This window comes from Saimiri boliviensis, chromosome 8 (genome assembly GCF_048565385.1).
Source record: "Saimiri boliviensis isolate mSaiBol1 chromosome 8, mSaiBol1.pri, whole genome shotgun sequence".
Taxonomy (NCBI): Eukaryota; Metazoa; Chordata; class Mammalia; order Primates; family Cebidae; genus Saimiri; species Saimiri boliviensis.
Window position 1 is genome coordinate 12,863,065 of NC_133456.1, and position 24,524 is coordinate 12,887,588.

Sequence of the window (24,524 nt, forward strand, 5' to 3'; positions counted from 1 at the left end):
CCTGTTTTCTTTCTTCTTTTTTTTTCTTTTTCTTTTTTTGCAGCCCCAGCTGTTACATGTATATCTTGTTTTGTAGCCTGTATTTTTTTTCTTCTCTTAGTAATCTCTTCTCATGTTATAATGTGATTTCATAGCCATGTGACTCCACTTATGGAGTTTATAATTTATCTCCTGTTTGGCAGCTTTTGTTTTTTTCCCCAAAGTTTTGTTACCTTGTAAATGTCTGAGGTTATTCTTTTTATACCTCTGAGTATTTCCCTAGAATAAATTCCTTGCAATAGATTTTCCATACAAAAAATTTCCAGGTAAAAGGATATGTTACATATTGGCAGATTGCTGGCCAGACACTGTGGCTCACACCTGTAATCCCAGCACTTTAAGAGGCCAAGGCAGGTGGATCACTTGAGCCCAGGAGTTCGAGACCACCCTGGGCAACATGGCAAAACCCGTCTTTACAAAAAAATACAAAAATTAGCCAGACATGGTGGCATGTGCCTGTCGTCCCAACTACTTGGGAGGCTGAGGTGGGAGGATCATCTGAGCCCAGGGGGTTGAGGCTTCGATGAGTTGTGATTGCACCACTGCACCCCAGCCTGGGTGACAGAGTGAGGTCCCGTCTGAAAAAACAAAACCAAACCCAAAAAGCAAAAACAGATTGCCTTTGAGAATGGAAATTGCCTTCAATTTCTCTAGCAGTGCATAAGAGGACAATTATTTCCGATAAATGTGAGGAATTTTCATCCTTAAAAAAATTTTTTTTCTTTTGCCCCCCCTCCCCGCCTTTTTTTTTTTTTTGAGATGGAGTTTCACTTTGTCACCCAGGCAGGAGTGCAGTGGCACAATCTCAGCTCACTGCAACCTCTGCCTCCCGGGTTCAAGCAGTTCTCCCTCAGCCTCCCGAGTACAGATGTGTGCCACCATGCCCAGCTAATTTTTTGCATTTTTAGTAGCAACGAGGTTTCACCATGTTGGTCATGCTGGCTGGGATTACAGGCACGAGCCACTGCACCTGGCAGTTTACTCCTTTTAAAGTGCTCCTTGCTTCAAGAAGAGGTAAAGGAATCCACAGGTTAGAGGACACACTGCTTTCCTCTTTCAGTTATTTAAAAGGTGGTATCTGTAAACAGCTTCTGCTTCTGTGATTCCTTACAGGGCATCACGGGACTATATCGGGGAATGGCTGCTCCTATCATCGGAGTCACCCCCATGTTTGCTGTGTGCTTCTTTGGATTTGGTTTGGGGAAGAGACTACAACAGAAACACCCAGAAGATGTGCTCAGGTGAGTACTTACAAGTCAGGAGAGTAGTGTGACATGGGTTAAAGGAAAGAACCCTGGGTAGGGCACAGTGGCTCATGCCTGTAATCCCAGCACTTTGGGAGGCTGAAGTGGCTGGTTCACCTGCAGAAGTTTGAGACCAGCCTGGCCAACATGGCGAAATCCTGTCTCTACTAAAAATACAAACAAATTAGCCTGGCATGGTGGCGGGCGCCTGTAGTCTCAGCTACTTGGGAGTCTGAGACAGGAGAATTGCTTGAACCCAGGAGGTGTAGGTTACAGTGAGCTGAGATCTCACTACTGCACTCCAACCTGAGCAACCTAGCAAGATTCCATCTCAAAAAAAAAAAAAAAAGAAAGAAAAGAAGAACCTTGGTTGTCAGGCAATGGCCGTCCTTCTGTGCCCTTAAGCCTGACTCTTGGGAGTTTTACATGAAGGAGTACTTGAGTTTTTTGAGATGGGGTCTTACTTTGTCATGCAGACTGGAATGCAGTTGGGCAATCATGACTCACTGCAACCTTAAACTCCTGGGCTCAAGCGATTCTTCTGCCTTAGCCTCCTGAATAGCTGGGATTACAGGCATACACTACCATTCCAGGTTAATTTTTAAAGTTTTTGCAGAGATGGGTGTCTCATTATGTTGCCCAGGCTGGTCTTGAACTCCTGCCCAGGCTGAAGTGCAATGGTGTGATCTTGGCTCACGGCAACCTCCGCCTCCCAGGTTGAAGTAATTCTCCTGCTTCAGCCTCCTGAGTAGCTGGGATTACAGGCATGTGCCACCAAGCCTGGCTAACTTTGTATTTTTAGTAGAGATTGGCTTTCTCTATTCTCTTGGCCTCCCAAATTACTAGGATTACAGGCATGAGCCACCATGCCTGACCAGGTTTTTATATTTCTTTTATAAGGTAGTATCAGTTACTGCAGAGATTTGTGATACCATCCCCATGAGGCTGTTGAGAGATCTGAATCCTTAAATGTGTGTAACGTGTCATAGGCAGTAGGTACTGTCCTAAAGACAAGAGCAGCCTTGCTTTCTATCACTTGATTGAGAGAAGAGAAGGTTCCAACTTTTGTTGTGCTTCCTTTTTATAACATGCTAATATGGCCATAATGACTTCAGGTATTGATTTTTCTGTTAAAGTGGAATAACAGTGGTGGCTCACACCTGTAATCCCAGCACTTTGGGAGACTGAGGTGGACAGATCATCTGAGGTCAGGAGTTCGAGACCAGCCTGACCAACATGGAGAAACCTTGTCTGTAGTAAAAATAAAAAGTTAGTCAAAGGTGGTAGGGCATGCTTGTTATCCCAACTACTTGGGAGGCTGAGGCAAGAGAGTCACTTGAACCCCGGAAGTGGAGGTTGCAGTGAGCTGAGCTAGCACCGTTGCATTCCCGCCTGAGCAACAAGTGTGAAACTCCATCTCAAAAAAGAAAAAATGGAATAAGTTAATGTGTTTTTCTTTAATAAACTTTAAGGCTGATTTGGGTATGAAGAGGCACCTGAGACAGAATTTATAAAGTGGTTAGTGAAAACAGAGACTTCTCAGGATGCAGGGTATCCTGAGAATGCAGGGGAATTCTGAGTGGAGATATTGTGTAAAAAGGCATCCACAAGTCTGAGCTGTGCAGGGTGCCAACCCCTGGGAGGGGCTGTAGGCAATATAGGAGCCACAGAGGCTAGCCTGCCCTCAGATCTAGGAGCTCAAGGGAGGAAGCCCAGGGCCCCATGCGGTTGTATTCTGTCACCACTTCAGGCCACAGCAGGCTGAGTGAGGGTCTAGGATGTAGGTGGAGGTGCTTGTAGAGTGAAACTCTATTTTTGGGATCCTTGTGACACTCAGAATGTCCCTGGAGTCTATAAACAGTCGCAAGTGGCCTGAAATGTGGGTGGGATTGTTTTGAAGCTGCATTTGACCATGGTAGGTCTTGTGTCCCATGGACACATGTTCTCTCTGAGCATCTGGTCTTTTAGCATGTGTGCCAGCTCACAGATGTATCAGGGCCATGCATGACCCCAGTGGGGTCACTTTTGGTACTTTGGGCTATGGGCTGTATTCCTGTACAGTCATATCAGCACTCAGAGAAACGCTTTTCCTAACTGAACAAAGTTGAGACACTCAGGACCCCATTCCCACAGTCTTGTTAGCCCTGCTGTGTTCACCTCCCTGCAATGGTGTTTGGGGATGGTATGGAAAGGAGTGTTACCAGGTTAGGGTAGAAGTCCAGTAGGGTTCAGCTCTGAAAGGTGCCTCCCTGGGATGGAGATGGGGGTGGGGAGTGGGAGAATATGCCAGGCAGCTATTGAGTGTCCACATGATGCCCTGTGCACACACAGAGACCCTGTTCAGAGACAGTCTACAGTCCTAAGAGATGAGGTGTGCCAAGCCTAGGGTTGGGCATTGTGGGGAAAATGGAGCATGTTGGTCTCATAGGGAGAATTTAGTTGCTGAAAGGGCTCCTCAGGGACAGCCGTGTGAACTGGGTCTGTGAAGATGGCCATGTTGGAAAACAAGTCTCTTGACTGTTCAACAATCAGCTTGGCTGTGTGCCTGAGGTAGATGCATGAGCCCTGCCTGGGGCGAATACAAGGAAAAATAGGGCTGTTGAAACTGGCGCCCTGCCTGGAGGGAACTGTTTACAGCGGATATCCCTCTACCTCCATTTGGCATGTGTTCTTCACTGCATACGCTCCTTGTTGGGTGGGAGTGGCCTGAAGGCTCAGTTGTTGGAGGCTTGGGGTCAAGAGTACACTAAAGCTCAGGACAGTATATGAAGTTTTTCAGTAGCATTTGCTAAGTTGTGGGACTCTGTTGAAATGCTGAGTGTAACTTTGTGCCCCATTGTCTCCAGACCATGCTGGTATTGCTAATCCCAGAAACAAAAGGAGGCAACCAGGCACAGTGGCTCATGCCTGTAATCCCAGAACTTTGGGAAGCCAAGGGAGGAATATCACTTGAGCCCAGGAGTTCGAGACCAACCTGGGCAACATGGCAAAACTCTGTCTCTACAAAAATGCAAAAAGTAGCCAGGCATGCCTGTAGTCCCAGCGATTCAGTAAGTTGAGGTGGGAGGGTCACTTGAGCCCAGGAGGTGGAGGCTGCAGTGAGCTGAGATTGTGCCACCTTGTTTCAAAAAAAAAAACAAAAAAAAAAAAACCGAGCGCAGTGACTCTTGCTGTAACTCTAGCACTCTGGGAGGCCGAGGTGGGCAGATTGCTTGGGGTCAGGAGTTTGAGACCAGCCTAGTCAACATGGTGAAACCCCATCTCTACTAAAAATACAAAAATTAACTGAGTGTGGTGGTGAGTTCCTGCAATCCCAGCTACTCAGGAGACTGAGGCAGGAGAATCATTTGAACCCAGGAGGTGGAGGTTGTGGTGGGCTGAGATCACTTCACTGCATTCTAGCCTGGGGACAGACAGAGCAAGACTGTGTCTCAAAACAAACACAAAGAAACAAAAAAAAAGGAAGAAAGAAAAGAAAAGGAGATGCCAAAGGTGGCACAGACGGCTGTGGGTGATAGATGGTAGGAGCCTCAGGCTGCTCTTTATACCCAGGGTTGTTCATTCTGTGGGGGGCAGAGTGAAGTCCCATACCTCTTGCCACTGGGGAACTATTTCCCTGTGCAGGGACCACAGGACCGTCATGCCTGCCTGGGTATCATCGCTGTCTGGTCCTTTCTTAGCAATTACAGCACATTACTTGCAGTTACCTTGGCAATCCCTCAGCCTGTAGAAGTGCCCACAGCCATCCTCTTTGGCCTTGATGCTGTCCTGGTTGAGTCTTGGCTTAGAGTATTCCCAGGCCCTTGGTGCTCCAGGGAAAGTGAGACTTAAGGGGAACTACCGGCGGAGATTTAAGTCCAGATTTTGGGTTGGAGACCTTCCCCCCTAAAAACCCCAGCAAGTTAAATATGGGGAATTGAGGCTCAGACAGGCCTGGAAACTTGTCCATAGTCACTGTGCCTGGTAGGCACATGGATGGGAGCCCAGTATTACTGTAAAACTTCTCGTATAGGTGAGAGATTCTGTGTGTACATCGCATGGGGTGGGCCTTGTGACCAGACCCCCATTGCTCTTGGCACTGAGACCCTTGCTCTGGGAAATTTGACATTAAAATATACCTAGAATTGAGTTTTTGTGCAAAATCTGATTCATTTGTGGCTAGCTTCTGCCTAGTCCAAGAACTTATTTTTTTCTTAAAACACTGTCCTCTTTGCTGGGATTGGCCTCTGTCCTCTGTGGGTAGTCACAGGTGGTTGCTTCTCGTTTTTGTTTTCAATGCAGCTATCCCCAGCTGTTTGCGGCTGGGATGTTGTCTGGTGTATTCACCACAGGAATCATGACCCCTGGAGAACGGATCAAGTGCTTGTTACAGGTAAGTTTGTGATTAGATGGGACATAGCTAGCTTTTTCCTTTCCATTTATAATTTTGTGTGCATGTTTTATGTCCTTTAACTGTTTATAAAGGCTTCAGGGCTGGGCGCAGTGGCTCACACCTGTAATCCTAGCACTTTGGGAGGCCATGGTGTGAGGATTGCCTGAGGCCACAAGTTAAAGACCAGCCTGGGTGCCAGGTGCAGTGACTCATGCCTGTAATCCCAGCATTTTGGGAGCTGAGGCGGATGGATCACTTGAGTTCAGGAGTTTGAGATCAGCCTGGCCAACGTGGTAAAACCCCGTCTCTACTAAAAATACAAAAATTAGCCAGGCGTGGTGATGGGCCCCTGTAATCCCAGCTACTTGGGAGGCTGAGGCAGGAGAATCGCTTGAACCCTGGAAGCAGAGGTTACAGTGAGTGGAGTCACACCACTGCACTCCAGCTTGGGCATAAGAGCAAAACTCTGTCTCAAACAAAACAAAACAAAACAGAACACTAGCCTGGGCAACATAGTGGGATCCCATCTTTACAAAAAAAATTTTTTTTGAGACAGAGTCTTGCTCTGTTGTGTAGGCTGGAATACAATAGCATGATCTTGACTCACTGTACCCTCCGCCTCCTGGATTCAAGCAATTCTCCTGCCTCAGCCTCCTGAGTAGCTGGAATTACAGGTGCCTGCCACCAAGCCTGGCTAATTTTTATATTTTTAGTAGAGACAGGGTTTTGCCATGTTGATCAGACTGGTCTCGAACTCCTGACCTCAAGTAATCCACCCGCCTCAGCCTCCCAAAGTGCTGGGATTACAGGCATGAGCTACTGCTCCCAGCACAAAATTTTTTTAAAAAATTAGCTGAGTTTGTGTACCTGTGTACCCATCTACTCCTGTGTGTGTACCTGTTATCCCAGCTACTCCAGAGGCTAAGGTGAGAGGATCACTTGAGCCTGGATTGTTGAGGCTGCACTAAGCCATGATTGTGCCACTGCACTTCAGTCTGTGTGACAAAGTGAGACCCTGTCTCAAATAAAAATAAAGTTCTCACATCCGGTATACAAAACAACTTCAAGGTTTTCAGAAACACATAAGTAATTGTAGTAGAATCAAGAACCAGGCCATTATAACAATCCAACCAAAATGTCACACCTGTGATGTGTCAGCCTGGTCCTACCCACCCTTATTAGCAGCCATTTCAGGAACTCTGAAAGGTGAGTCATGTCTCCTTTAAGGTAGAAGGGAGGCTGCTTCTGTCCAAGACGATGTCATGTCTGTCTGTCTTTCCTTTTCCCTCCCTCCATCCCTTCCTTCCTTCCTTCTTTTTTCCTTCCCTCTCTCCCTCCTTCTTTTTTCTCTTTTTTCCCTCCTTCCCTCCCTCCCTTGCTTTTTTTTCCTTCCCTCTCTCCCTCCTTCTCTCTTTTTTCTCTTTCTTTTCTTCCCCCCTTCCCTCCCTCCTTCCCTTTCTCTCTTTCTCTCTCTCTTTCTTTCTTTCTCTTTTTGTTCCTTTGGAGATGGACTTTCTTTTTTTTTTTTTTTTTTTTTTTTTTTTTGAGATGGAGTTTCGCTCTTGTTACCCAGGCTGGAGTGCAATGGCGCGATCTTGGCTCACCGCAACCTCCGCCTCCTGGGCTCAGGCAATTCTCCTGCCTCAGCCTCCTGAGTAGCTGGGATTACAGGCATGCGCCACCACGCCCAGCTAGTTTTTTGTATTTTTAGTAGAGATGGGGTTTCACCATGTTGACCAGGATGGTCTCGATCTCTCGACCTCGTGATCCACCCGCCTCGGCCTCCCAAAGTGCTGGGATTACAGGCTTGAGCCACCGCGCCCGGCTGGAGATGGACTTTCACTCTTATTGCCCAGACTGGAATGCAATGCTACGATCTTGGCTCACTGCCACCTCCACCTTATGGGTTCAAGCGATTCTCCTGCCTCAGCCTCCTGAATAGATGGGATTACAGGTATGGGCCACCATTCCCAGCTAATTTTGTATTTTTAGTAGAGACAGTGTTTCTCCATGTTGGTCAAGCTGGTCTCAAACACCTGACCTCAGGTGATCCACCTGCCTCAGCCTCCCAAAGTGTTGGGATTACAGGTGTGAGACACTGCGCCTGATCTCTTTTCTAGTTTTTTGAGACAGGGTCTCACTCTGTTGCCCCGACTGAAGTGCAGTCATGTGATTTAGGATCACTGTAACCTCTGCCTCCTGGGTTCAAGAGATTCTCTTGCCTCAGCCTCCTGAGTAGCTGGGACTACAGGTGCCTACCACCATGTCTGGCTAATTTTTGTATTTTTAGTGGAGAAAGGATTTTTCCTTGTTGGTCAGGCTGGTATTGAACTCCTGATCTCAAGTGATCTGCCACCTTGGCCTCCCAAAGTGTTGGGGTTACAGGTGTGAGCCACCACACCTGGCTGTGTGTTTCTATCATTTGTCCAGAATCTCAGAGCCCTTAGAGTGTAACAATTTCTATACTTTTTTTTAATTTAAAAAATGTTATATGAAACTGGGTGTGGTGGCTGACATATGTAAGAGTATGTAAACTCTTCGGATTGGCTTTTTTTTTTTTTTTTTTTTTTTTTTGAGATGGAGTCTTGCTCTTGTCGCCCAGGCTGGAGTGCAATGACATAATCTTGGTTCACTCCAACCTCCGCCTCCTAGGTTCAAGCGATTTTCCTGCCTCAGGCTCCCAAGTAGCTGGGATTACAGTGCCTCCCACCACACTCAACTAATTTTTGTATTTTTAGAAGAGATGGGGTTTCATCATGTTGACCAGGCTGGTCTCGAACTCCTGACCTCAGGTGATCTTCCTGCCTCAGCCTCCTAGAGTGGCAGGATTCCAGGCATGAGCCACTGTCCCTGGCCCGGATTGGCTTTTTAAATTTTTTTCTTTCTTTCTTTATTTTTGAGACAGGGTCTGGCTCTCTGTCACCTAGTCTTTGTAGTGCAGTGGCTGGACTCACTGCACTAGAACCTCCACCTCCCACGCTGAAGCCATCCTACCTCAGGCTCCTGAGTATCTGGTACTACAGGCGTGCATCACCATGCCCTGCTAGTTTTATTTTTTTAGAGATGGGGTTTGACCTTGTTGCCCACGCTGGTCTTGAAACTCCTGAGCTCAAGCAATCTGCCTGCCTTGGCCTCCCAAAGTGCTGGGATTACAGGCATGAGCCACCACCATGCCTGGCCTTCAGCATAATTTTCTAGAGATCCATTTGGATTATCACATACATTAATAGCGCATTCATTTGTATTACTAAATAGTAGTCATGGTATGGATTATCATAATTTATTCCTTCACCTCACAGCATCTGTGTTGTTTCTAGAGCTTATTAGGAATAAAGATGCTATAAAACTTGTACACAGAGGTTTTTGTCAGAAAATAAGTCTTCATTTCTCCATTTCTCTGGGAAAAATGCCTAGGAATGCAATTGTTGGGTGTTATTATAGCTGTCTCTCTAGTTTAGTTTTTTTTTTTTTTTTTTTTTTATGTTTTTTGAGACAAGGTCTCACTCTGTTGCCTAGACTGGAGTGCAGTGGCTTGATCATAGCATAATGCAACCTCGATCTGGGCTCAAGGGATCCTCCTGCCTCAGCCTCCCAAGGAGCTGAGACTACAGGTGTGCTCCTTCTGCTAAGTTAATATTTATTTTTATTTACTTATTTGTTTATTTTGAGACAGAGTCTTGCTCTGTCGCCCAGGCCTGGAGTGCAGTGGCATGATCTTGGCCCACCAAAACCTCCCCATCCCTGATTAAACTGATTCTCCTGCCTCAGCTTCCCAAGTAGCTGGGATTACAGGTGTGTGCTACCATGCCTGGCTAATTTTTGTATTTTTTTTTTTTTAAGATGGGGTTTCACCATGTTGGTCAGGCTGGTCTTGAACTCTTGACCTCAGGTGATCTGCCCACTTTGGCCTCCAAAGTGCTTGGATTACAGGCGTGAGCCACCACACCTGGCCTAATTTTTGTATTTTTGATAGAGACAAGGTTTCACCATGTTGGCCAGGCTGGTCTCAAACTCCTGACCTCAGGTGATCCACCCACTTCGGCCTCCCAAGGTGCTGGGATTACAGGCGTGAGCCACAGCACCCGTCCTAAGTCTAAGAATTCTTTACTTAAACCTAGATCCTGAAGATTTTCTTTTTTTTCCCCTACAAATTTTATTTTATTTTATTTATAAATAAAATAGGCATTGTCTCACTCCTTCATCCAGGCTGGAGTACAGTGGCATGATCTCTGCTCACTGTAGCCTCCACCTCCTGGTTTGATGCGATTCTGCTGCCTCAGGCACCCAAGTAGCTGTGATTACAGGCATACACCACCATGCCCAGCTGATTTTTGTTTTTTCAGTAGAGTCTTGATTTCTCCACATTGGCCAGGCTGGTCTTCAACTCCTGGCCTCAAGCGATCCACCTGCCTTGGCCTCCCAAAATGCTAGGACTACAGGCATTAGCCACCATGCCTGGCCTATTTTTTTTTTTTTTTTTTTTTAAAGAGAAAAGAAGAGGAAGAAAGAGAAAGAGGAAGAGGGAGAGAGAATGGGGGTATTGCTTTGCTGCCCGGGCTAGAATGCAGTCTAAATATGGGTATGCCTATAATTGTCCTTAATAATGGAGACATGAAAGAAAATGAGGGAAGAGAATAACAAACAAGGAGCCAACCAACATTTCGTTTAAACTTCCAAGTTGATATGATGTGGTACTGATAAGAGTGTATACTTTGTGTAAAGTGGAGAGTTCTATAAATGTTAATTACGTTTACTTGTTCCAGATCTGAGTTCAAGTCCTGGATATCGTTGTTAATTTTCTGTCTCATTGATCTGTCTAATATTAATGTTAAAGTCTCCCACTATTATTGTGTGGGAGTCTAAGTCTCTTTATAAGTCTCGTATGTCTGGGTATTCCTGTATTGGGTGCGTGTATATTTAGGACCTTTAACTCTTCTTGTTGTTGCATTAATTCTTTTATCATTATATAATGTCCTTCTTTGCTTCTTTTGATCTTTGTTGCTTTAAATACTATTTTATCAGAGGCAAAAATTGTAACTTCTGCTTTTTATTTATTTATTTTTGCTCTCTGGTTGGTTGGTAAGTCTCTCTCCATCCTTTGTTTTGAGTCTTTGTGTATCCTTGAATGTGAGATGGGTCTGGATGCAGCATACAGTTTTAGTTTTTTGTCCAAATTGGCTGTCTTTGAATTGAGGAATTTAGTCAATTTAAATTTAGAATTGATAATGATATATGTGAATTTAATACTGTCATTTAATATTAGCTGGCTATTTTGCCCATTAGTTGATGTAAATTCTTCATTATATTGATGTTTTTTACTTTTTGGTATTTTTTAGAAAGGCTGATACTGTTTGTTCCTTTCTATGTATAGTGGTTCTTTCAGAAGCTCTTGTAAAGCAGGCCTGGTGGTGATGAATTCTCTGAGTGCTTGCTTGTTCACAAAAAACTTTATTTTTCCTTCACTTATGAAGCTTAGTTTGGCTGGATGTGAAATTCTTGGTTGAAAGTTCTTTTCTTTAAGGATGTTGAATATTGGTCCCCACTCTCTTCTGGCTTGTAGGGTTTCTGCTGAGAGATCTGCTGTGAGTCTGATAGGCTTCCCTTTGTGGGTAACCTGACCTTTCTCTCTGGCTGCCCTTAGTATTTTCTCCTTCATTTCAACCCTGGTGAATCTGACGATTATGTGCCTTGGAGTTGCTCTTCTTGAGGAATATCTTTGTGGTGTTCTCTGTATTACCTGGAGTTGAATATTATCCTGCCTTACTACGTTGGGAAAATTTTCCTGAATAATATCCTGAAGCGTATTTTCCAGCTTGGATTCATTCTCTTCGTCACATTCAGGTACACCTATCAAGCGTAGATTAGGTCTTTTCACATAGTCCCATATTTCTTGGAGACTTTGCTCATTCCTTTTTATCCTTTTTTCTCTAATCTTGTCTTCTTGTTTTATTTCATTGAGTTGGTCTTCGACCTCTGATATCCTTTCTTCTGCTTGATCAATTCGGCTGTTAAAACTTGTGCATACTTCACGTAGTTCTCGTATTGTGTTTTTCAGTTCCATCAATTCACTTATTTTCCTCTCTAAATTTTGTATTCTTGTTGACATTTCGTCAAACCTTTTTTCAAAGTTCTTAGTTTCTTTAGATTGTGTTAGCATAAGTTCTTTTAATTCACAGGAGTTTCTTATTATCCACATTTTGAAGCCTGCTTCTGTAATTGGAACACACTCGTTCTCCATCAAGCCTTGTTCCGTTGCTGATGAGGAACTGGGATCCCCTGCTGACGGAGAGGCGTTCTGATCTTGGGCATTCTCAGCCTTTTTTGGCTGTTTTCTTCCCTTCGTTGTAGATTTATCCATCTGTGGTCTTTATAATTACCGTCTTTGTAATTGGGTTTCTGAGTGGACGTCCAACTTATTGATTCTCAGCGCCGAAATCTGAGCAACCCACTGCGCCGACCAAATCGGCGGCGTTAAGATGGATGGTGCTTTTCTGACTCTGCACCAAGAACCGACGCTCCGAGGCGCCGGCAAAACCGCCTCGCCGGTCACAAGAGTCGCGCTGGCGACCCGTGGGGCTCCTCCGCTGGGAATCTCCTGGTGCGTGAGCAACAAGAATTCATGTGAAGGTGTGGCGTCCTCTCGTTCTTTGCGTTTTCAGTGGGAGCTACAATCCCGAGCTGCTAGTGATCAGCCATCTTGGATCTCTCTCCCCGCCTGGCCTATTTTATTTTATTTTTGAGACAGTCTTGCTCTCTTGCCCAGGCTGGAGGGCAGTGGTGTGATCTTGGCCCACTGCAACCTCTGCCTCCCAGATTCAAGTGATTCTCCTGCCTCAGCCTCCTGAGTAGCTGGGATTACAGGCACACATCACCAAGCCCAGCTAGTTTTTGTATTTTTAGTAGAGATGGGGTTTCACCATGTTGGTCAGGATGGTCTCCAACTCCTGACCTCAGGTGACCCGCCCGTCTCGGCCTCCCAGAGTGCTGGGATTGCAGACATGAGCCATTGTACCCAGCCTTCTATGGGTTTTATTTATCATTTTATGTTTTACATTTAAGTCTGTGACCCCATTTGAGTTATTTTTTTTGTTTGTTTTTGAGACAAAGTCTTACTCTATTGCCCAGGCTGAAGTGTGGTGGTAAAATCATGGCTCTCTGCAGCCTCAACATCCTGGGCTCAAATAGTCCTTCTGCCTCACTCTCCTAAGTAGCTGGGACTACAGGTATGTGCTACTACAAACAGCTAATTAAATATATATATATATATATATATTTTTTTTTTTTTTTTTTGAGACGGAGTTTCACTCTTGTTACCCAGGCTGGAGTGCAATGGCACGATCTTGGCTCACCGCAACCTCCGCCTCCTGGGTTCAAGCAATTCTCCTGCCTCAGCCTCCTGAGTAGCTGGGATTACAGGCACACACCACCATGCCCAGCTAATTTTTTGTATTTTTAGTAGAGACGGGGTTTCACCATGATGACCAGGATGGTCTCGATCTCTTGACCTCGTGATCCACCCGCCTCGGCCTCCCAAAGTGCTGGGATTACAGGCTTGAGCCACCGCGCCCGGCCTTAAATATATTTTTTTGTAAATATGAGCCTGTAATCCCAGCACTTTGGGAAGCCGAGGCGGGCGGATCACGAGGTCAAGAGATCGAGACCATCATGGCCAACATGGTGAAATCCCATCTCTATTAAAAAAAAAAAAAGAAGGCCGGGCGCGGTGGCTCAAGCCTGTAATCCCAGCACTTTGGGAGGCCGAGGCGGGTGGATCATGAGGTCGAGAGAGCGAGACCATCCTGGTCAACATGGTGAAACCCTGTCTGTACTAAAAATACAAAAAATTAGTTGGGCATGGTGGTTCGTGCCTGTAATCCCAGCTACTCAGGAGGTTGAAGCAGGAGAATTGCCTGAACCCAGGAGGCGGAGGTTGCGGTGAGCCAAGATCACGCCATTGCACTCCAGCCTGGGTAACAAGAGTGAAACTCCGTCTCACAAAAAAAAAAAAAAAAAAAAAAAAAATCTTGCTGAGATTTTGATAGGAATTATGTTAAATGTATAGATCAATTTGGGCAGAATTGACACCTTTATTATTTTGAATCTTCCAATCCAGGAAGAATGGATAATTTATTTATTTAAAAATCTGATTTTAAAATCAGATTTATTCCATTTATTTAAAAATCTGATTTCTGGCCAGGCTTGGTAGCTCACGCCTGTAATCCCAGCATTTTGGGAAGCTGAGGCAGGTGGATCGTATGAGGCCATGAGTTCGAGACCAGCCTGGCCAACATGGCAAGACCTCGTCTCTAATAAAAATACAAAAATTAGCCACACGTGGTGGCATAGGCCTGTAATCCCAGCTACTCTGGTGGCTGAGACACGAGAATCACTTGAACCTGTGGGCAGAGGTTGCAGTGAGCCGAGAGCCGAGATTGTGCCACTGCACTATAGCCTGGATGATAGAGTGATATCCCATCTCAAAAAAAAAAAGAAAAAAAGAATATGATTTCTTTTTTCTTGGCCTATCAACCCAGCACTTTGGGAGGCCAAGGCAGGAGGATTGCTTGAGCTCAGGTGTTTGAAACCAGCCTGGGCAATACAGCGAAACCACATCTCTTAAAAAAAAAAAAAAATTACCAGGTGCGGTGGCTCACACCTGTAATCCCAGCACTTTGGGAGGCCAAGGTGGGCCTATCATGAGGTTAGGAGATCAAGACCATCCTGTCTAACATGGTAAAACTCTGTCTCTACTAAAAATACAAAAAGTTAATTGGGTGTGTGGCATGCGCCTGTAGTCCCATCTATTGGGGAGGCTGAGCAGGAGAATCGCTTGAACCTGGGAAGCAAAGGTTACAGTGAGCCAAGATCATGCCACTACGTGCCAGCCTGGGCAACAGAGTGAGACTCTGTCTCCAAAAAAAAAAAAAAAAAAAAAGAGCTGGGCATGATGGTGCATGCCTGTAGTCCCAGCTACTTGATGGGCTAAGACAGGAAGATTGCCTGAACCCAGGAGGTATCAAAGTTGAGATACTGTCTCAAAAAAAAAAAAAAATGAAAAAGAAAAAAGAAATCTGGTTTGTTTTATCAGCATTGCATAGTTTTCAGCACATAAGCCCTATACAAGTTTTCTTACATTTACACCTAAGTGTTTATTTTTCTGTTTGCCTTATAAAATGGTATTATTGTAAAAAAAATAAAATAAAAAATTAAAAAAAGGTATTATAAATGATATTATAATTTTATTTGGTTTTCACATGTTCATTGCTAGTTTAGGAAACGTGATTGATTTTTACATAATCTTGTATCCTACAACCTTCCTGAACTTCCTTATTTGTTCTGTGATTTTCTTTTTAAAGATTCCTTGGGATTTCCCACATAGACAATCATATTGTTTGCAAATAGGAACAGTTTTATTAAAAAAAAATTTTTTTTAAATTTGAGATAGGGTCTACTCTGTTGCTCAGGCTGGAATGCAGCCATGTGATCTTGGCTCACTGCAACCTCCATCTCCTGGGTTCAAGAGATTCTCCTGCCTCAGCCTCCCAAGTAGCTGGGACTACAGTGCGTGCCATCACCTCTGGCTAATTTTTGTATTTTTTGGTAGATACTGGGTTTCACCATGTTGACCAGGCTGGTGTCAACCTCTCAACCTCAGGTGATCCTCCCTCCTTGGCCTCCCAAAGTGCTGGGATTACAGGCGTGAGCCACCACACCTGGCCTTTTTTTTTTTTTTTTTTTGAGACGGAGTTTTCGCTCTTGTTACCCAGGCTGGAGTGCAATGGCGCGATCTCGGCTCACCGCAACCTCCGCCTCCTGGGTTCAGGCAATTCTCCTGCCTCAGCCTCCTGAGTAGCTGGGATTACAGGCACACGCCACCATGCCCAGCTAATTTTTTGTATTTTTAGTAGAGACGGGGTTTCACCATGTTGACCAGGATGGTCTCGATCCCTTGACCTTGTGATCCACCCGCCTCGGCCTCCCAAAATGCTGGGATTACAGGCTTGAGCCACCGCGCCCGGCCTTTCTTTTTTTTTGAGACAATGCCTAGGCTGAAGTGCAGTGGCATGATCACAGCTTCTGTAGCCTTGATCTTTCAAGCTCAAGAGATCCTTTCACCTAGCCTCTGAGTAGCTGGTACTACAGACATGTATCACCATACCTGGCTAATTTTTTAGTTTTTTGTAGAGATAGGGTCTTCCTATGTTACCCAGGCTGGTCTCAAACTCCTGGGACCAAGCAATCTGCCCACCTTGGCCTCCCCAAGTGCCGGAATTACAGATATGAGCTACCATGCCTGGCTTCTTTTCTTCTTTCTGTTTTTTCTAGAGATAGGATCTCACCCTGTTGCCTAGGCTGGAGTGTAGTGGTCTGAAAATGGCTCACTGAATCCTCAAACTGTTGGGCTCAAATGATCTTCCTGCCTCAGACTCCTTATAACCTGAGACTACAGGTATCACCAGGCATGCCTAACTTTTTTTTTTTTTTTTTTTTGTAGAAACGGGATCTCGCTTTATTGCCCTGTCTGGTTTCCAACTCTTGGGATCAAGCGATCCTCTCACCTCGACCTCCCAGAATGCTAGGATTTATAGCCATTAACCACTGTACCTGGCCTATTAAAAAATTTTTTTTCTGCTGGGCACGGTAGTTCATGCCTGTAATCCCAGCACTTTGGGAGGCCGAGGTGGGTGGATCACCTGAGGTTGGGAGTTTGAGATCAGCCTGACCAACACGGAGAAACCCCGTCTCTACTAAAAACACAAAATTAGCTGGGTGTGGTGGTGCATGCCTGTAATTCCAGCTACTCAGGAGGCTGAGGCAGGAGAATTGCTTGAACCTGGGAGGTGGAGGTTGCGGTGAGCGAAGATGGTGCCATTGCACTCCAGCCTGGGCAACAAGAGTGAAACTCCATCTCAAAAATAAATAAATTAATAAATTAAATAAATAAATAAAAATTTTAAGCATGTTCGTAATTGCTCACTGAAGGATTTTTATCATGCCTGCTTTAAAATCTTTGTCAGATAATTCTAACATCTCTGGTATCTTGGTGTTGGCAAATATTGCTAGTCTTTTTTCTTTCAGTTTGAGGCCTTCCTTGTTTTGAATATGACAAGTGATTTTTCAGTTGCAACCTGGATAGTTAGATATTGAGTGGGGGTTTCTCTGATACTACTACAGCAAGGAGGGAAGGATGCAGTCCCTTTACTGCTAAGTGGAGGTAGAAATCGAGGTTCCTACTTGGCCTCTGTTGACACCTGACAATGGGTGCTCCCTTTTATTGCTGGGTAAGTGTGGGTATTCCAGTGTTTCCACTAGCGCTCTAGGGTGGCAGGGTGCTGGCACAAACTGTCAGGGATGTAAGTCCTAATTCCTTTTTTAAAATAAATAAATAATTAATTTTTAAATTTTGAGACAGAGTCTCGCTTTGTCACCAGGGTGGAGTGCAGTGGTGCCATCTCGGCTCGCTGCAACCTCTGCCTCCCAGGTTCAAGCGATTCTTCCTGCCTCAGCCTCCTGAGTAGTTGGGACTACAGGCACACACCACCATGCCCAGCTAATTTTTGTATTTTTAGTAGAGAGTGGGTTTCAGCATGTTGGCCAGGATGGTCTTGATCTCTTGAGCTCATGATCTTACCACCTTGGCCTCCCAAAGTGCTGGGATTACAGACGTGAGCCACTGCACCCACCCTTAATTTATTTTATTCAGAGAAGGGTACAGAGCCCCACAAGGCCTTAGCTACGGCCCTTACCCTGATTTCTTACTTGGCTTTCTCTGACTCCATGCTGGTAACATTTTGGGTACTTCATTACAACCCCATGAAGATGAAAGTCTAGGCTTCCTACTTGGTCTTTGCTGGTGTGGATGGGTCACAGCTTTTTAAGTGGTGTTTGGCTGGAGTAGAGTGTTTAGTGTCTAGAAGTTTTCTTTCTATGGCTATCCCTTTCCTGGTCCATTTTGTAGAGAATGCATGCTTTTGTTGGGCCTTCTTTTTGGTTTGCACTGTTTGATATTTTTGGATTGTCAGCTTCTTCAGCTGACATACACAGGGTAAAAGGAAAACCCAAGGAACTCATCACTGTCTTACTCCTCAAGTCCCAAGGTTTCTCTGCTGCCTTCTGTCCAAATTTTCAGACTCTTTATATGTTTATTCTAAATATAACATCTAAAGTTTTTTTTTGTTGTTGTTGTACTTAGCTGAAGAAATAAGGAAAAGTACATCTACTCCATATTCCCAGAAGTAGAAGTCTGTATATTGATTTTGACCTAGGAAATGTTTGTGTTCAATAGCTTTGTCCATCACTCTTTTCCCTTATGGCTTCTTCCATTTTGTCTGAAGTCATTTTCTACTCCTACATCAGACATTCACCTATCCCTGCTCTTCTCTTGCACCCCCTTACTCTGCTGTGTGACTACTTCATACCTCATCTCTCTCAAACCCCCACCTTCTCAGTAGATGATCTGGTTACTGACTTCACTGAGAAAACGGAAACCATCAGAAGAGGACTTCACCAGATGCCTTCTGCTGCCTCCACATACCTACCTGCTGCTGCATCCATGGGCACCCTGTTTGCTTCTACCAAGAATGGCCCATGCTTCCGCTTGACCCCAGGCCTCTTTGTGCACTGGATCCCATCCCCCCCCCTTGCCCAGCCACAGACATTGCTTTTTTTTTTTTTTTTTTTTCCCCAGCCACTGACATCAGTTTTTGCCCTCCATTTAATCATTCTTGTCGGGAATAAAGGCATAAACATGCTTGCATTTTTCATCTTAAACATACAGACTTCATCTGGTGGCTCACGCCTATCATTTCAGCACTTTTAGAAGCTAAAGATCACCTGAGCCCAGGAGTTCGAGACCAGCTTGGGCAGCATGGTGAAACCCCCATCTCTACAAAACAATACAAACAGCCAAATATGGGCCAAGCGCGGTGGGATTATACCTGTAATCCCTGTAATTCCAGAACTTTGGAGGGGCAGAAGCAGGTGGATCATCTAAGGTCAGGCATTTAAGACCAGTCTGGCCAATATGGTGAAACTCCATCTCTACTAAAAATACAAAAAATTAGCTGGGTGTGGTGGCAGGCACCCGTAATCTGAGCTGCTCAGGAGTCTGAGGCAGGAGAATCATTTGAACCCAGGAGGCGAAGGTTGCAGTGAGTCGAGATTGTGCCATTGCACTCCAGCCTGGGCATAAAGAGTGAAATTCCGTCTCAAAAAAAGAAAAAAAAAACAAAAACCAGCCAGGTGCAGTGGTGTGCACCTGTAGTCCCAGCTACTCGGGAGTCTGAGGTGGCAGGATTGCTTGACCATGGGAGGTGGTTGCTGCAGTGAGCAGAGATCATGCCACTGTACTCCAGCCTGAGCAACAGAGTGGGACCCTGTATCAAACAAATGTTAGTCTTTTCCACACAAATTTCCATGCTTCATGACTTTGCTCCCTCTTACATGACAACTCTTTGAAAAAGTTGTTTCTTTTTTCTTTTTTTTTTTTTTTTTTTTTTTTTTGAGACGGAGTTTCGCTCTTGTTACCCAGGCTGGAGTGCAATGGCGTGATCTCGGCTCACCGCAACCTCCGCCTCCTGGGTTCAGGCAATTCTCCTGCCTCAGCCTCCTGAGCAGCTGGGATTACAGGCACACGCCACCATGCCCAGCTGATTTTTTGTATTTTTAGTAGAGACGGGGTTTCACCATGTCGACCAGGATGGTCTCGAACTCTCGACCTCGTGATCCACCCGCCTCGGCCTCCCAAAGTGCTGGGATTACAGGCTTGAGCCACCGTGCCCGGCCTTTTTTTTTTCTTTTAGATGGAGTCTTGCTCTGTCACTGAGGCTGGGATGCAGTGGCATGATCTCGGCTCACTGCAACCTCTGCTTCCTGGGTTCCAGTGACTCTCCTGCCTCAGCCTCCCGAGTAGCTGGTGACACAGGTGTGCGTCACCACGCCATGCTAATATTTGTACTTTTAGTAAAGATGGGGTTTCGCCTTGTTGGCCAGACTGTTCTTGAACTCCTGACCTTAGGTGATCCACTCAGCTTGGCCTCCCAAAATTCTGGGATTACAGGCGTGAGCCACCACACCTAGCCTGTTTTCTGTTTTTTACTACTCATCATTTCCAGTTCCTTTTCTCTAATTGTTAAACCTGCTTCAATCTGGCTTTTGCCTCACAACTGTGAAGATAGTGGTTTTATCAAGGTCACTAGTGACTTTTTTTTTTTTTTTTTTGGAGACGGAGTTTCGCTCTTGTTACCCAGGCTGGAGTGCAATGGCGCGATCTCAGCTCACCGCAACCTCCGCCTCCTGGGTTCAGGCAATTCTCCTGCCTCAGCTTCCTGAGTAGCTCGGATTACAGGCACGTGCCACCATGCCCAGCTAATTTTTTGTGTTTTTAGTAGAGACGGGGTTTCACCGTGTTGACCAGGATGGTCTCGATCTCTCGACCTTGTGATCCACCCGCCTCGGCCTCCCAAAGTGCTGGGATTACAGGCTTGAGCCACCGCGCCCGGCGGTCACTAGTGACTTTTATACTTCAGTGGTCAGTTCTCAATACTTCTCTTTCCTTTTTTTTTTGAGACAGAGTCTCACTTTGTCTCCCAGACTGGAGTGCAGTGGCACGATGTCAGCTCACTGTAACCCAGGCCTCCTGGGTTCAAGTGATTTTTGTGTCTCAGACCCCCAAGTAGCTGGGACTACAGGCACACACCACCACACCCAGCTAATTTGTTTTTTTTTTTTTTTTTTTTTTTTTTTTTTTTTTTTTAGAAACAGAGTTTTGCCAAGTTGACCAGGCTGGTCTGGAACTTCTGGCATCAAGTGATCTGCCCACTTCAGCCTCCCATAATGCTGAGATTACAGGAGTAAGCCACTGTACCCAGCCTTGTCTCATGACTTTTAAACACCATTTGTATGCTGATGACTCAAATGTATTTCCCAGACTGGGTGCAGTGGTTCACACCTATAATCCCAGCACTTTGGGAGGCCAAGGCAGGTGGACCACAAGGTTCAGAGATCAAGACCATCCTGGCCAACACAGTGAAATAAATCCCTTCACTACTAAAAATACAAAAATTAGCTGGGCGTGGTGGTGTGTGCCTATAGTCCCAGCTACTTGGGAGGCTGAGGCAGCAGAATTGCTTGAATCTGGGAGGTGGAGGTTGCAGTGAGCCAAGACTGTGCCACTGCACTCCAGCCTGGCGACAGAGCAAGACTCCGTCTCAAAAAAATTTATATCTTCAACTCAGACTTTTTCTAAACTTTAGACTAGTTTATGCAACATTTCTATGTGGATGCTAATAGGTGCCTCAAATATAATGTACAAAACTGAACTCCTGGTCTTCCCTAGTACCTCCTCTCAGCATTTTCCAGCTCAGTTGGTGACAGTAGTATCCTTCTAGTTATTCAGGCTTAAAGCCCAGGAGTCCTCCTAAATTCCTCTTTTTTTTTTTTTCTTTTTTTCTTTTTTTTTTTTTTTTGAGATGGAGTTTCGCTCTTGTTACCCAGGCTGGAGTGCAATGGCGCCATCTCGGCTCACGGCAACCTCCGCCTCCTGGGTTCAGGCAATTCTCCTGCCTCAGCCTCCTGAGTAGCTGGGATTACAGGCATGTGCCACCATGCCCAGCTAATTTTTTGTATTTTTTAGTAGAGATGGGGTTTCACCATGTTGACCAGGATGGTCTCGATCTCGTGACCTCATGATCCACCCGCCTCGGCCTCCCAAAGTGCTGGGATTACAGGCTTGAGCCACCGTGCCCGGCCCTTTTTTCTCCACTGTTTAGATTCCATCTGTTGAGCAGTTATGCAGACTTTCAACATTATCCCAAATCCACCCCTTCTCACCATCTCCATTGCGGTCATACTGCTTTAGGTCACCTTCATCACTGTCCTGGATGACTGTGAGGGCCTCCTTACTTGTTTCTCTTCTTACAGTCTGTATATACATAACAATGATAAGATTCTGTAAATATGTTATTCCCATACCCAATCCTCCAAAGCCTCCCAGGTCACTGTGAATTGGCTCTAGCATTCTCTGATCACATGACCTTCCTTCTATTTCTCAGACATACCAGGTTCACACACGCCCAGATCCTTTGGGGAAGTTATACCAAAAAATCCATTGATACTCAATTGACATTATCTTAAATTTGTTATTTTTAGAAAAATGGACATCTTTCTGATTGAAAACTTTTCCCAGCTAGAATTAGGACTCTTTTTATTGACGTCTTCCTTTATGATTTTTAGATATTTTAGAGTTTTATTTATGCAAGTTCTATAGCTTAATTCACATATATTTTATAGCTTTTTTTTTTTTTTTTGAGACACAGTCTGACTCTGTTACTCAGGCTGGAGTGCAATGGTACGATCTCGGCTCACTGCAGCCTCCGCCTTCCAGGTTCAGGTGATTCTCCTGCCTCAGCCTCCCGAGTAGCTGGGATTACAGGTGCCTGCCGGCTAAATTTTGTATTTTTAGTAGAGACAGGGGTCTCACCATATTGGCCAGGCTGATCTCGAAGTCCTGGCCTCAGGTGATCCGCCTGCCTTTGCCTCCCAAACTTCTGGGATTACAGGCATGAGCCACTGTGCCCGGCCCTTATTGCTGTTTTGAATAGGATCCTTTCATTCACTCATTCATTCATTCAGATGGAGTCTCTCTCTGTCACCCAGGCTGGAATGCCCAGCCTTTATTGCTATTTTGAATGGAATCCTTTTCATTTGTTTGTTTATTTATTTATTGAGACAGAGTTTCTGTTGCCCAGCTGGAGTGCAGTGGCACAATCTCGGCTCATTGCAACCTCCACCTCCTGGGTTCAAGTGATTCTTTTGCCTTAACTTCCTGAGTAGCTGGGATGACAGGCACATGCCACCATGGAACCAGCTAATTTTTATATTTTGAGTAGAGACAGGGTTTTACCATGTTGGTCAGGCTGGTCTTGAACTCCTGACATTGTGATCCACCCACCTCAGCCTCTCAAAGTGCTGGGATTACAGGCATGAGCCACTGCGCCTGGCCTTTTCCATTATTTTTTAGCCAGTTAATCCTAGTATGTAAGAAAGCTGTTTGGCTCATGTATTTACTTTGTAAGTGTTTCTCTTTGGAACTGTTAAAGCTGAACTCTCCTTCCAGTTTTAATTATTGTTTGGTTGATGCTCTTGTGTGTTCTGACTCCTCTTGGCCCTGAACAAGCGGGATTTCTGTATGGATCCTGCATGGGGCTGTTTCAGATCTTTCCTGGGATCACCCCTGCCTACTCCCAGATTCTTGGCTCTCAGGGGCAGGCTAGGATCCTCTCCTTGGCCCTCCTCCAGCTTTGCATAGGATCCCTGTCTGTACGGGACCCCTGCTTGGGCACTTAGAGCTCTGAGTGAACTTTTCTGTTCACTTTTTATTTTTTATTTTATTTTATTTTAAGATGGGGTTTCACCATGTTGGTCAGGCTGGTCTTGATCTCCCAACCTCAGGTGATCCGCCCACCTTGGCCTCCAAAGTGTTTGGATTACAGGCGTGAGCCACGACGCCTGGCCTGTTCACCTTTTCTTAACCAAGCCTCATGACCAGGTAGGCCTGGAATGCAGTTGGCCTTCAAGGGTTATTTGTTGAGGAATAAATGAATGACTGAAATATTTTTCACTTTCCTTTTACCCCTACCAAATAGTTTTATTGTGTTTGACAGATTTCCTCAACTTATTTTTTATTTTATTTTATTTTTAATTTTGAGACAGAGTCTCACTCTGTTGCTCAGGCTGGAGTGCAGTGGTGCAATGTCGGCTAACTGCAACCTTCACCTCCCAAGTTCAGGCGATTATCCTGCCTCAACCTCCTGAGCCGCTGGGACTACAGGCGCCCACCACCATGCAGAGATAATTTTTGTGTATTTAGTAGAGAAGTGTTTTCACCACGTTAGCCAGGCTGGTTTTGAACCCTGACCTCAGGTGATCCACCTGCCTGGGCCTCCCAAAGTGCTGGGATTACAGGCATAAGCTGCCACACCTGGCCTCCTCAACTTATTTTTCAAGTTTTCTGTTGGTTTTATTTCTAGTCAACATATGAATATTTTCTGATTTTTTCACCTACCCTTATTTCATAGTGCCTGCCCCAAGATCAAACATTCCAGATACTTATCACTTTGACAGTGAAGTTTTTCATTGCTCTAACACGTAATGGCCACGTGTACTTTGTAGTCTCCTGTAACCTGCTGGGTCTGTGACTTTGATGTTTTTTCTGACTTGATTATCCTCTCCTTGCTCCCAGATTCAGGCTTCTTCAGGGGAAATCAAGTACACTGGTACCTTGGACTGTGCAAAGAAGCTGTACCAGGAGTTTGGGATTCGAGGCATCTACAAAGGGACTGTGCTTACCCTTATGCGAGGTAACCTTTGAGGCCTCCACTTGAGGTTACCTGGGGAGGTTACCTGAGGTGGGTCTGCTACAGAGGGTCTTGCCAGATTGTCAGATTAGCCTTGGTACCATGCATGTCACATCTCTGACAATACTGGCAATGAGCATCCTGGTTTTAGGCAGTCTCACTCTGGTCAGCATGGACAGAGATTAAGATGAGCGGACGTTCCATCCTTCCCAAGTGTCTGAAGGGATAGAAGTCATGGCACTCGCAGTTGGAGGGGAATGGCAGGTAGATAGAAATCATCGCTGGAGGGAGGAGTGGGAAGAAAGAGTGACTTGGGGACAGTGGAGATCTCTCTGGTTTTGAGGGATATGTCCTGTTTTAGTGGCAGTAGGAAAGGCTGAGACAGTCTCCCTCTTGTCCTGAGATGGCAGCTTAGAGGAAGGCCAGATACACTAACTGTGGTTATAACTGTGAGAGAGAACCTTATTTATTTATTTACTTATTTTTATTTTACTTTTTGAGATGGAGTCTCCC

General features: G+C 45.3%; 1 protein-coding gene across 1 annotated transcript in view; it reads left to right on the forward strand.

Moving 5' to 3' along the window:
- The window catches only part of SLC25A20 (solute carrier family 25 member 20), a 45,442-nt gene that overhangs the window by 15,287 nt on the left and 5,631 nt on the right, over positions 1-24,524 (forward strand). Inside the window, exons 3-5 of the mRNA XM_039477585.2 lie at positions 1,153-1,280; positions 5,565-5,655; positions 23,897-24,014. Of these exons, the coding sequence (XP_039333519.1) occupies positions 1,153-1,280; positions 5,565-5,655; positions 23,897-24,014 (337 nt within the window). The remainder of the gene's footprint in view (positions 1-1,152; positions 1,281-5,564; positions 5,656-23,896; positions 24,015-24,524) is intronic.